Raw genomic sequence first — 12931 nt, 5'->3', positions numbered from 1 at the left:
TGGCCCTTGAATAGTACTCAGTCGACAAGCTTAGAAGAGCCAATTCGCCAACATGGTCAATGTTGGTAGCGCCGCGGACCCCGTCGTCACTCGCCTCGTCGAGGAGGACAAGGTGCCGTGGTACAAGAAGCCCAATCTGCGTATCATGTACGTTTGGTTGTTCTTCTGCTGCATGGGTGTTGAGATGACTTCTGGTTTCGATTCGCAACTCATCAATACGCTCCAATACTCTCAGAACTTCCACCACTGTACGAATAACCTACAAATATAAGGAGTCTCGGTTCAAAGCTGACGGGTTTATAGATCTCGGCGACGGACGAAAGAACGACGAAGGCAAGTGGGCCATCGAACCTGGTCTGCTCGGCTTTGTCAACTCTTCCTACCAGCTCGGCTCTATCTTTGCGGTCCCATTTGCGCCTTGGTTCGCTCAGCGATTCGGTCGAAGATGGTCGATTATGCTTGGTTCTCTCATCATGGTTGGCGGTGCTATCATCCAGGGATTCGCCCAGCACGGTATGACTTCTGTTCCATCCAATATTCGATTTACTGACGAGTTCTCAGTTGGCATGTACATCGTTGCCCGCATGATTCTTGGAGCTGGAATTCTCTTCTGTATTATCTCTGGTGCCGCCCTCATCGGTGAGCTGGGATATCCCAAGGAGCGTGCTGTCCTCACATCTCTGTTCAACTCATCCTACTACATCGGTCAGATTCTCGCCTCTGCTATCGCTCTGGGCACTACTCCCATCACCACCAACTGGTCATGGCGTCTGCCCTCTCTTCTGCAGATCGTCCCCTCGCTCATCCAGATCTCCACCGTCTTTCTCCTCCCCGAGTCTCCTCGTTTCCTCGTCTCCAAAGACCGCGAAGAGGAAGCCGCCCAGGTCCTCATCAAGTACCACGCCGAGGGCGATGCCAGCTCCCAGCTCGTGCAGGCCGAAATCGTCCAGATCCGAGAGACCATCAAGGCCGAGATGGAAGCCTCCAAGCAGTCCTGGTTCGAGGTTATCCGCACCGCCGGTATGCGCCGTCGATTCGTTGTCACCATCTTCATCGGTCTCTTCACCCAGCTTTCCGGCAACACTCTTCTGAGCTACTACTCTGGTGTTCTTTTCGGCATGATGGGTTTCGAAGACGACTACACAAAGACTCGAATCAACCTCGCTTATGCTTGCTGGAGTTTCCTCAACGCTACCATCATTGCTTTGATCGTCACCCGCTTCAAGCGTCGACACATGTACATGCTTTCCGCTACTCTCATGCTGTGCGCTTTCATCGGCATGACTGTATCTCTCGAGAGAATTCAAGCTATCCCCGAGGGCGAGAAGAACAGTGCTCCTGGTGTTTCCGCTCTGTTTTGGTACTTTGCTTACTCGCCAACCTACGCCATTGGAAACAACGCTCTCACATACAGTAAGTCATCGGCCACCGTTTTCAAGTCCAATCTAACAGTTTACAGCCTACCTGGTTGAACTCTGGCCCTACGCGATGCGAAGCCGTGGTATCGGTGTTCAGCAGATCTTCGGAAAGCTCGCCGGTTTCTTCTCCACCAACGTCAACTCGATCGCTCTCGATGCCATCAAGTGGCGATACCTGGCCATCTACTGTGGCTGGATCTTCTTCGAGTTCTGTATCATCTACCTTCTCTACCCCGAGACCAGTGGCCGAACCCTCGAGGAACTTGCATTCCGTATGTTGTCTTGCTCCCGTTGCTTTAGTTGGGAAATTCTAACAGATCATAGTTTTCGAGGACGAGGAACTCAAGGAGAGGACAGTTGCTGCTGTCGAGAAGCAGATCCACTTTGGAGACTCAAAGGGAGAAAAGTCAGACGAACAGCAGACTCAAGTGCAGACCCGCGAGGTTGTTTAAACGGTTACTATGTTGAAAGGGAGAGACTTGTTTGGTCTCGATACTTGTTAGCGCTATCAGGACGATCGTTCATGAATACCATATTATTGCGACCGCATGTTTGGTCAGCAACAGCGATTTTCACCGTCAAAGAGTACACTTCTAAAATCAATGTGACGTCTGAAAGTGAGTCGGGGTGAGGGACTCGTGACAACTTAGGCTCCAGCACAGAATAGCATACAACAGATGGGCCTCTAGTGCCACGACAGCTAGCAGCAGAATATCATATTCTGAAAAGGGTGATAGCATATCCAGTGGTGGTTGAGGTCTTGGTCTTAGGTCTCAGGAAGATTTTCTCAAGATATTCTCAGCTATAAACTAACTACTTACATCCTCTGCAGCACGTAAAATAACGAGCAATTGAAAAGGCATGCGCATATATTCCGTTCCTTTATTCGACACTCATTCCAGCCCAAGAGCGCCTTGGAAAAGCTTCAAAGCCCCAAACAGCTGATTGTCATGATATCTCCTCCCCACAAGCTGAAGATTGATAGGAGCTCTTGTAAAGTTCCCACTCTCCCAAAGCTCCTTCACATGAGCGCACTCGGGTCCCAGCGGCTGATAATCCGCTTCGTATTTCTCGCCTCCCTCAACCTTGAGCCCCGTAGGGAAAACCAAACCGGGGCAGTCAAGGTAGTTCCACAGAGCTGTGTACATAAGATAGAAATTTGTGTCGTGAGTCGTAGCCGGACCAACACCAGTGGGACAAAGGATGACATCGACATCCTGACGCTCCCAATCCTCAGCAAAAGCATGTCGGAAGTCGAGGCATGCTTTGCGTACGTAAGCCATTTCACCGGCAGTCAGCATTCCCTTGGGCGCGGCGGTTCTCCAGATCCATTCGGTGAGAGGATAGATTGGCTCGCCTGTTGCGAGGATCGCATCACGACTCGGTATGCCGCCATCAGGGGAGTAGGCTTGTCTGATTTCGTCCCAGGCCTGTTTCACACCATATGGTAGGAATGGCTTGACCTCAATAAGTCCTGATAGTCGAGGGTTTGAGAGAAGGGTACTAGTCCACGATAGGGCACGCTTGAGGGGTGGCTGAGGCTGGATAAAGCCGTCGTGTGTCATGATACCAACTTTGAGTGGCCTCCCAAGGGTCAGGCCCAGCTGTGTCGACAAGCCGGTCCAATTCGTGGGGACCAAAGTCAGGTCTCTGATATGTGGCTTGACAGCAAGCTGAAGACGCATGAATAGGTCCATGTCGCGTGCAGATCGACACATGGGACCTGCGTTAGCCAAGACAGTGAGTTCAGCAATCATTGGCCCATGTACCAAGTCCCTTGTTGACAGGATACCGCTCGTTGGCTTATATCCATAGATACCACTGAACGCAGCAGGGATCCTAATGCTGCCTCCAATGTCGGTTCCAATGCCGAGGACGGAGCCCTTCATAGCAATCAAGGCTCCTTCACCACCACTGGAACCTCCAGATGTCAAAGTGGTGTTGTGCGGGTTCAAGGCGCGGCCCCAAGGCGAGTCACTTTCGCCATGCATGAGGGCCTGGGGTTGGTTCGTCTTACAATAAAAGACTGCGCCGGCCTTGCGAAGGACAGCTGGAAGGGGAGAGTCATGCTCGTCGTACTCAGCCGTAGCCAGAATACCCAACGATGCGAACGTGCCGGCCAATGGAATATGGTCCTTGATGCTAACGGGTACACCATGGAGCGGGCCTATCGTGGTTCCATGCTCTGTTAGATACTCGTCCAGTTTCGTAGCTTGCTGGATAGCTTCATCATAAAACCACTGAGTAAGACAGCAGGTAAGCTGATGGGCGATAATCGCGCGCTTGCAAAAGGCTTTCGCAACAGCCATAGAAGTATACTTGCGTTTGGCGATAGCCTCAGCAAGGCCAGTTGCATCATAGTCTTCTGTAATGGCTACTTCTTCGTCTGTGAGTATACCACAGGTAGAAGGAATCTTGGTGACATCGAGAGGGGTGTCTTTAAAGAATTCAGGGCCTAGACAGAACTCGGCGGGCACTTTGTCGGCGAGTGCTTTGAGAACAGCAGCACGTTTGGCCTCGTGCTCTGGTGTGCCCTTTGGCACTGGTACAGGGTTGTTGACTTGCATGGCTAGGGCGATTGAGCAGGCGGATGATTGAAGCATGTACCAGTCTTGAGTTTTGGTAGAATGAGCGTCAAAATGGGTGCAATATGGATAGAGAACTGGTGAGTAGCAGGTCTCTCTTTATAGCCATACGCGATCACATCCGCACCCCGGAGGACTCTCTACAACTTGAACAAAAGCCATTCGGAAATACCAACGATTGGAGAGTTGAGATGCAGATAGTGGATAATCCAATCAGGCGTATTTGCGCCATAGTGCATGTAACGATCGCTGAGTGAAGCATGACCGAGGCCCCTGGGACTCAACCTGGAAGCTGGCCACCTAGTCCAAATTCGTCTTGACATCTATCTACTGAGCCAATCATTTGCTTTTGCGAGAAATGCATGAACTAAACTAGCGTGAGCGAATGAAGCGTATCATTCTAAGCTTCATGCTTCACTAGTGTGCTTCCCCGCAAACTTGCTTGGGGACGGCTGGGACGGGTATGCACCATGGATGATAGCTTATCTTGAGCTGAGGCACTTGACCCTTGAGTCTGGGCCTTATCGATCCTTTGACTAGGTGGTCAAGTGATAGAGATAACCAGTTCCATCTTGTACGGGGAGAACAAGCCATTGGCCTTCTCTCTTACAAACACCTGTACGACTTCAGGATATCCCAAAACAGTGTCGTAGCACATCTTGCTTCAGTCAATTGCTCCAGACTCGTAATCCACCATGATAGCAGGTTCCCAACGGCCCAAGCTGCGCGCCAAGACGGGCTGTCTTCCATGCCGACAACACCGCATCAAGTGCGATGAGCGGACTCCCATCTGCCGAGCTTGCCGTGCCTCACGAATCCCGCGCGATTGTCAGTGGCCTGAGGACAAGGACCTCATCGACCGCCGCTTCAGATCATGCCAGATTCTCAAAGCCCATCACAAATCGCTTTCTGTTGTAGCGACGCCGCAGCTTCTGCTGGCCGAGTGTGTGATGGCTCGTGAACGGGAGCGCGATGACATCGAATGGACACTCTTTCGCGAATTCGGACACCGGGGAACACCACTTCTTTTACTGCCAAATTGTAGCTCTGTTTTCCACAATACATGGTATACAGCTATACATAATATCATGGTGTCGCGCAAGACTCTGTCTTCTGCTCTCATGGCATGCGCTACATCCTTCGTTTCTATAAGAGGAGGACCGCCAGGCATGTGCCATGTCTCTCATCAGTACTACACCGACTCGTTATCCCGGCTGGCAGAATCGCTCTGTCAAGGCTCACCAGAGAAGGACGATGACATTCTTATCACCATTGTGCTTCTGTATGCATTCAACTTCATCTCTGGCTCCTCCTCATGGGATGATCAACCTCAGCATGTCACTGCTGCCATCAAGATCATCAGCTCCCGTATACTCAACGCGACAAGCACCGACCTTACGACTTTTCTCCGTCTGGCACTCGAGAGTGTGTTGTATCAGGTCTTCTTATTAAATAACGGTCTTTGGTCCAGCGTAAATAGCTACGTGTCCCTCCAGTCGCTGAACTCGGAGTTTTGGGCTCTCTCAGAGAAGCTCTTGGAGAATCCTACGAGCCTCGATTTTTCCCTGCTGAGTATCAATAGCCCCGTCCTTGGTATGCCCTTGGCTGTGATGCGACTCGCCACATTTCTCGGCCAGCTTTGCCTTGGAAGAGAATCCGCCAACATGGAAGATCTGGTGAAGCTTCAGACCGAGGTCGCAACATGGGAGGAATTCGCCCTGCAGGCGGTGGAACAGACCGATGCGTATGATGTGCTGAACAGAGACGCCAACTGCCTATACGCGATGGTGGCTTCTATCCTCATGCAACATCTCATTGCCTTTGGTCCAAACACAGGACTTCCCAAAGTATCTCACACAAGAAATTGGAGAGCCTGTACAGCACTTCAAATCCTGTCCAGACGTGCCGAGGATCATCGCTGGTCTGAGTGTTTCATGGGGACTTGGCCTGCATACGCCCTTGGGTTCTTGCTATCTGACGCCAAAGATAGAGATATTGTGCGGCGCGACATGCAACGTCGGAGGGAGCTCACAGGCTTCTGGATAGTCAAGCGGTTCCAGGAGGACTTGGAGAGGTCTTGGGCTGGGCTCGAGGCAGACTCACCGTCAGCATCGGTCAACTACGATGTCCCCGACACAGGTGATGCCGCCGCCATTGAGTCACTCATGCCGATCATGGCGTTTTAAAGTGAAGCTGTAATGGAGTGTGACTTGAAGACAAAGTGAAAGACAACTTTCGGCGACAGCTATCTACTGAGCCTGAGGCCTCTCTGGTATCAGGGAGGGGGCATTATTTGTGGCCAAATCTACATCACGTCAATTTTCTGCGACTCTGTAGCACTTTTGGTAACCCGTGGCTGATCATCCTCGTTAAACTTTGGGTTTTTGAAAGCCACTGGCCCAACCATCCCACATGATAACTCAGTGATCAACTCAAAGCTTGCGCCAGGGTAAGTCAGCAGTAGCCATGGCAGTATCTTTACAACATTATCATTTTTCATTTTAATGGATTGTGTAAGTTCATCAACCCAGACATCTTTATGCTCCTATTGGGCCCTGCAAAACCTAAAGGCCTTCAAAGTTCACGACTCATCAACCTTCTCGTCCTTGTAAAAACACTAAATTCTCCTCAGTCTGTATATCCCCTAGGACAGAACTTCCCTCTCCAGCGTCTCGCGACATCAGCAGTCTACGGGTCATCATGGGTCTCATTACCCTGCCCCAGGAGCTTCTCGCCGAGGTCTTCTCGCTTGATGATGGCTTGTCCAGGCGAGATCTCAAATCACTTAGGCTCACCTGTCGTCAACTATCTACTGAAGCCTCGCGCATTCTTTTCTATCAAATCCGAGTTTCCCCTCTTCTTCAAGATTTCCAGCACTTCTTCGAGTTTTCAAGGTCTCTTCTTGCCTGCCTAGTTCGAGTTCTCGTCTGGGAAGAGCTTGCGTTTGACTCTATCGACTTCAGGTCTCATCCTCTTCAGATTCAGAGGAACCCAGAGCTTTATGCTGAGGACGCGTGTTTACAGTTTCCCTTGAGAATGCCAGAAACTTGAGGAGCCTGAGAATATGTACCGAGAAGGCTCCCTTCATGTCCATTCCTAGTATCACCACCACACTTCCCAAGCTTACTAGTGTGGAATTTGTGGAAATGAAAGGTATTGGACGCGCCAGGGATGCCTGGGTCTCCCGGACTGTCGATTTTATTCGCCGCCACACGAAGACACTGAAAAGGTTGCGCTTCACCTCTATGATCGTATTTGGTTCCATTCTTACGGAACTCGTAAACTTGAATTCTTTGCACTTGGATTCTTTCGTTATAGCGTCAGGAGACGACACTGACAACGATGACTATGGCGAGGACTGCGCCGATGTCTACGACAGCGACGACTCTTTGTCCGATAGAACAACGTATGAGCGTATGAATGAACAGGCAGTTCTTTCTTACGTCAACCGAGCGGGAAACCCCGATCTGAAAAGGCCACTGCCATCTAATATACGCCCACAGACGTGGATATTTACACACTCCCTGGCCTTCAACACAACTACCTGCGAGCTTTCAGCCTTCCATGCTACGCGGGACAACCACTGGCAAAAGAGGGGATATGATTTGAAGGATATCAAAGCTTTGGATTCTGCCACATTTGAACGAAGAGATGAGCATGGAATCGCCCATAGTCTTGGACCTCAAAGGATCTTCCATTTCGAGACGGGTTTATGGTTTGACTCGGACGAAGTCTTCTACGACCCTGTTACTGATGAAGAGGTTGACAATCCTTTGGAAAAACGAGAAAAGCCCAAAGATGACTCCTGGACTGTCCGAGGACAACATACGTGGGATTCAAAAATGGGTCTCTGGAGAGATGGGCAAGGAAAACTGAAGAAGTTCGCGACCGAAAGAGAACTTCCAGAAAGACCAAAAGTCCCCGCCGAAGACCAAGACTCTGATTTCTACTCCGACATGCAGCCTTTCTACGACAGAGAAGAAGATGAATATCTCCTCAGAATCGAAAACTCTCCCCGGTGGGATTGGGGACGAGATGCCAAAGGTCAGGTTTGGTACTGGCAAGTAAGTGGCACAGCCGGCCATGCAACCGAGGCATGGCGTTTTGAACACAACGGAGAGTATGCATATGGCAACGAACCCCTGGACTTTTGGGATGACTGGTATGATGAACCTGGGGATACGGCTGAGGGGACACCCTATGGCTGGAATCTGGCTGCTTTTCTCGCGAGTAATAAGCTTGGTGGTGAAATTCCGCAATGGGATACATGCAAGTCCCTGCGTCTTTATTGTAAGGAGGATGACCCAATGGCTAAACGTGACCTTCGCTTTTATCTTCCGAAGCCAGTGGCTTTTGAGGTGTGGTCTCACAAGTCATGGGATGAGATTGCATTGGCAATAAGTGCATTTTAGACTTCTCATCTCCTATACACCTTTCTCAAATCTCTTAAACTAGGTAGAAGCTTTTATATATCAGGCAAGCGTTCTATAAACAGATTTATACCGCAGTGGCTGTGACATGTCTCAAGTTTTCCCTATCAGCATTTCTAGCCAATACAAGTCTAGGGTGAGTAGACGTGTTTTACACGTGGTTGGCTACGTCACCTATCATGAGTATGACTGTCGGTCCATTTCAAAGTCAGTAAGAGTCTACGCAAGATCTAGGCAGCAGGAAAAAAGCCATAAAATAACAGAAAATAAAACTCAGCTCAACAATTCTGTTAACAAATAGAGAGGAGAGAAAGACACTTTCATATGCGACGTAATTGAGGCGTCGTACTCCGTACTCTGTATGCCAAGACTTTCACATGCACAGCCACACATGAGTACGCCACACGCCACACAACAGTCAATTCTCGAGGAGGCAATCTGCTGGATTCTAAGTAATAAGAGACTTTAGTAGCATTGATATGTATCTTATCGAGGATTAGTAATGGTCGGCGGATGTCTAGAATAATTATTTACAGCAAGTAGCCTCAATGTCAGAAGCTTTCTCTATACAATACGACTCAAGACTTAAGTAATACCAGGGAGAAAATAAACTGGTTAATGCCCAGGCTAAGGCCTCCATAAGTTATTTTGTCACTTAGACTTGTAGGGATGTCTCTGTTGAGGGTGGCGCAGTAGGTATGACGCTAGCGCACGCTGGGCATCACTTGGTCGCCTCCAGGCCTGAAAGACGCTTGGCAGCCGCGCAACCTTAGCCATCTGGTCACAGAGGCAGCCAAGAAAGAGCGAACCAAAGCCCGAGCGCCATAACTTATAAATGACGAAGCCCTTGGCTCAAAATCTTGCCTTTTCAACCCCCTCTTATTCTGCTTCTATTATACAAAAATGCGCCCTTCGCTTGAATCGTCGCTCGGCGATCAGGGCCTTGCTACTGAGCAACGAAGTCTGCTAGACCTTATCGACAAGCTCCAATTCGCACAGCTCGATGATGTCAAACTACCCCAAATCGTCGTCGTCGGCGATCAATCCGCTGGTAAGAGCTCGGTTCTCGAGGCTCTCACCGGCACACCGTTTCCTCGCGACGCCGGCGCCTGCACACGCTTTGCGACAGAGATTCGCATGCGACGAGCGAAGGAGACGAAATTAAAGGTTTCCATCATTCCCGACAAGACACGACCTTACAATGATCAAGCTCGCCTGCTGCAATGGGGCGGTGATGTCACCGGTGACACACCCTTCGATGCGATGATGCGTGACGCTACAGAGTTGATTGCTCCCAAGAGCATTCCTGGTCGCTTCGCCGCTCGCGATATCCTCGTCGTTGAGAAGGAGGGCCCCGATATGCCACTTTTGACTCTGGTAGATCTCCCCGGTCTTGTCCGTGTCGCCAACCGCGATCAATCCGAGTCTGACATTCAAACCATCGAAGCCCTCTCCGATCGATATATGAAGAGCTCTCGAACTATTATCCTTGCTGTTATCGGCGGAAACAACGATTATGTTCAGGCTCCTATCCTCAAGAAGGCCCGCCACTTTGATCCCAAGGGATCACGCACAATCGGTGTCCTCACCAAGCCCGATATGACTGAGCGTATTGGTCTTGAGGAAAAGTTCATCGAGCTTGTAACCAACAAGGACCAAGAAAACAACTTCAAGCTCGGCTGGTATGTCCTGCTCAATCCTGGCCCAGGCGAGCAATGGCAGACTCCCGAGGACCGCGCCAACCGAGAAGCCGAGTTCTTCTCTCGCGGAAAATGGGCAACCCTCCCACCAGAGATGTGGGGTATTGGTGCTCTTCGCGCGAAGCTGAGCACTCAGCTCCAGCGCCATATCGGCAAGCATGTCAAGACTCTTCGCCGCCAGATCCAGCAAGCTTTGGAGGGCTGCGAGAGCCAGCTCAAGGCTATGGGTGTCGGCAAGGATACCCCGGAGGAGATGCGTTTCCAGATGGGCGAGCTCTTCACAGCATCCAACAACCTCGTCACCCCTGCGGTGAACGGTAACTACAAGAACCCTTTCGGTGAGCGATTCTTTGCTAGGCAGTCAAGCCCCAAGGGTACCCCATCACAGAAGCTCCGAGCTCGCATTCGTGACGAGAGTGAGCGCTTCGCTCGAAGGTTCCGACAGCACGGTCGTAAGGTTACGTTCCAGAAGAGCCAGCCTCCCGCCGCAAATGGTGTCAATGGTACGAATGGCGCTGCCGAAGGCAATGGCCTTCCCACTCCAGGCACCGTTGGAGACCGCTCAAAGAAGGACTTTGCCGAGTTTGAAGTTGAGCCTCTTCTTCGACAGATCCGGGGTAATGAACTTCCTCTCGACTCCAACCCTCGAGCCCCTTATATCCTCTTCCAGGACTACTCCAGAAACTGGCCTGTTCTTGCACAAGAATACAAGGACAACGTCGGTGTCATCTGCAACGAGTTCCTCGCGGATGTTATTGATCACGTCTGGCCCATGCGCATGCGCGATCCTCTTCGCATGCACTTCCTCGAGCTCAGAATGAAGGATCTTGTCGAAAGCGCCGACACCGAGCTTGGACGTCTCACCGACGATATGGAACTTGAGATCCAGCCTTTCGACCCCGAGTACGAGGAGCGTCTTCGAAAGTGGCGCGCGGAAGCTACTGAGAACGGCGGAACCTACACAGAGGCCGAAGAAGTTTTGGAGAAGATGCTTATTTACTACGATCTTACTGCACGCATCTTTACACGCAACGTCATTACTCAGGTCGTCGAGCGTCACCTTTTGCTTGGTATGCTGCGACTGTTTAATCCTATTGAGATTCTTCGCATGCCTGATACTACCATTGAGGCTATCGCTGCCGAGAACAAGGAGACCCGTGAGCGCCGCAAGGCTCTCCAACTGCAGAAGAAGGCTATTGAGGAAGCTAGAAACATCTGCGCCAGCCTTGCTATGCGAAGCGAATTACGAGCCTACGAGGATGACGACGACGATGCAGTAACGGACGACGAAGAGCAGACGCCTAGAGAGGTAAGCCGTCGTCAGGTTGGAGCGCCTCAGAATGGAGCACCCCAGAACGGTGCACCTCAAGGCGGTCTCCTCCAGGCACAACCTGTCCCTCAATCAAGCCGCAACGACTCCACCCGCCGAAACCGCGATAGTCGGGACGAGCGCACTGAGCGGGAGGAGCAGCGAGCAAGCCGACCTCCCATCCCGACTCAGGACTCCTACCAGAACGGCACATACCAGGCCAACCGCGACTGGGAGCCAGTGTATCATCCCCAGCAACAGGCAACTGTACCCGGCCATGCTCCCCCACCACCACCTCCTCGTCCCTCAAAGGTAGGCCTTGGAGAGACAGAGTCTTACTATGACAACGCGCGTCGCCAGGATTCCTACACTGAGAGTCCCGGACGAGGCGACGGTCGCCGAGAGGGCGCGAGGCATAGACTTGTGAACGCTATGCGAATGGGAAATTAAAGAGTTTTATTACTAGAAGAGACGGATTAGATGATGCGTGGCGTTGGGAAGGGACTTTTGATATCCTTGTGTAACGATGCGTTTATGGTTGGGTTATTGACGGGTTTCGATAGATAGAATACCAAGAATGATTTGTTTATACCCTCAACTTCATGACCCTAAACATGTGCTGCCCAGCATGTTATGTAAATGTCACCTATTATTCTAAACCTATCTATATGTTTGTGATTTTGCTGTCAGCACAGTGCTTGACTGACCTTGCAACCTCGCTGTTTATCATGTAAGTCAATGTTCCTATTAATTGGTTGTCGTGGCCTCCATCGTTACGAAGCCAATGAGAGACATCCATATCGTGTAGCTTGAACTAGAGGGGCTTGTTCGGACGTCACGAGCAGCATAATGGAGAGACCTGGCCAGGGTCAATCTGCTAAAGTTATTGCACGGACTAGGTGAAGGACACACGGGTGGTACAAGGCAGATGCCAAGTGGTTGTCACTTACATCTGGGCTGGCAGGCGGTCATGGCGCAAGTTTAGGTATCGTTAAAACGCGCTAGGGGGAACGACCCCTAATAAATCGGTGGATCACCAGCGAATTTTCGTGTAAGTCGAACCCCCGCGAGGCGTACACAATGCCTAAGTCCTAGCCATACTACGTGTGTGAGGCGCGTGATGTGAGCCATCAGCTGTGGGGACTATCAACTCAAAATAACACTCTTATCAAAGTCAATCCGGGCAGTATACCGCTAGCCATACTACAACCAGAGCGCATTGATAAAAGCACGAGAGTCAGCTATGAGAACAACAGCCCTCTTGCCGATGTGTTGGTTCCACGGTTTCAGGATTCCCTCAACGTGCAAGGATGAGGTCGTTCTACTCCGCATTTGGCCAATCCCTACTGCCATTTTACCGCTGCGGGAGTAGGAGGGGAGCTAGGACCAAGAACGCTACGGCAGACAGCGCATTTCCTATTCTAGCTCTCTCAACATGAATGGCGCAAACATACAAAAAAGACAACAATGCTTTGAGCGTAGGTTGTGC

General features: G+C 50.8%; 6 protein-coding genes across 6 annotated transcripts; 5 read left to right on the top strand and 1 right to left on the bottom strand.

The window, feature by feature from the left end:
* Window positions 1–52: 52 nt before the first annotated feature.
* On the top strand, window positions 53–1870 carry FVEG_05931 (hypothetical protein; the record flags this gene model as incomplete). Its single annotated transcript, XM_018894161.1, has 5 exons — window positions 53–248; window positions 304–513; window positions 562–1413; window positions 1460–1690; window positions 1743–1870. 5 exons carry the CDS (start codon window positions 53–55, stop codon window positions 1868–1870), a joined length of 1617 nt encoding a protein of 538 aa, XP_018751169.1.
* A 441-nt stretch (window positions 1871–2311) lies between these two features.
* Window positions 2312–3985, bottom strand: FVEG_05930 (hypothetical protein; the record flags this gene model as incomplete). The annotated part of the gene is made up of 1 exon (XM_018894160.1): window positions 2312–3985. The coding sequence occupies one exon, from the start codon at window positions 3983–3985 to the stop codon at window positions 2312–2314; it is 1674 nt and encodes a 557-aa protein (XP_018751168.1).
* Window positions 3986–4698: 713 nt separating this feature from the next.
* Window positions 4699–6189, top strand: FVEG_05929 (hypothetical protein; the record flags this gene model as incomplete). Its single annotated transcript, XM_018894159.1, has 1 exon — window positions 4699–6189. One exon carries the CDS (start codon window positions 4699–4701, stop codon window positions 6187–6189), a length of 1491 nt encoding a protein of 496 aa, XP_018751167.1.
* A 514-nt stretch (window positions 6190–6703) lies between these two features.
* Window positions 6704–7054, top strand: FVEG_15764 (hypothetical protein; the record flags this gene model as incomplete). Its single annotated transcript, XM_018904956.1, has 1 exon — window positions 6704–7054. The coding sequence occupies one exon, from the start codon at window positions 6704–6706 to the stop codon at window positions 7052–7054; it is 351 nt and encodes a 116-aa protein (XP_018751166.1).
* A 35-nt stretch (window positions 7055–7089) lies between these two features.
* Window positions 7090–8415, top strand: FVEG_05928 (hypothetical protein; the record flags this gene model as incomplete). Its single annotated transcript, XM_018894158.1, has 1 exon — window positions 7090–8415. The coding sequence occupies one exon, from the start codon at window positions 7090–7092 to the stop codon at window positions 8413–8415; it is 1326 nt and encodes a 441-aa protein (XP_018751165.1).
* A 793-nt stretch (window positions 8416–9208) lies between these two features.
* Window positions 9209–12107, top strand: FVEG_05927 (hypothetical protein). Its single transcript, XM_018894157.1, has one exon. It carries the CDS (start codon window positions 9337–9339, stop codon window positions 11890–11892), a length of 2556 nt encoding a protein of 851 aa, XP_018751164.1. The 5' UTR covers window positions 9209–9336; the 3' UTR covers window positions 11893–12107.
* The last annotated feature ends 824 nt before the right edge of the window (window positions 12108–12931 follow it).

This window comes from Fusarium verticillioides, chromosome 2 (genome assembly GCF_000149555.1).
Source record: "Fusarium verticillioides 7600 chromosome 2, whole genome shotgun sequence".
NCBI lineage: Eukaryota > Fungi > Ascomycota > Sordariomycetes > Hypocreales > Nectriaceae > Fusarium > Fusarium verticillioides.
This window is presented reverse-complemented; position numbering and strand designations above follow the sequence as displayed.

Coding starts and splice junctions, on each gene's coding strand:
- FVEG_05927 (XM_018894157.1), top strand. CDS start 9,337: ATGCGCCCTTCGCTTGAATCGTCGCTCGGCGATCAGGGCCTTGCTACT.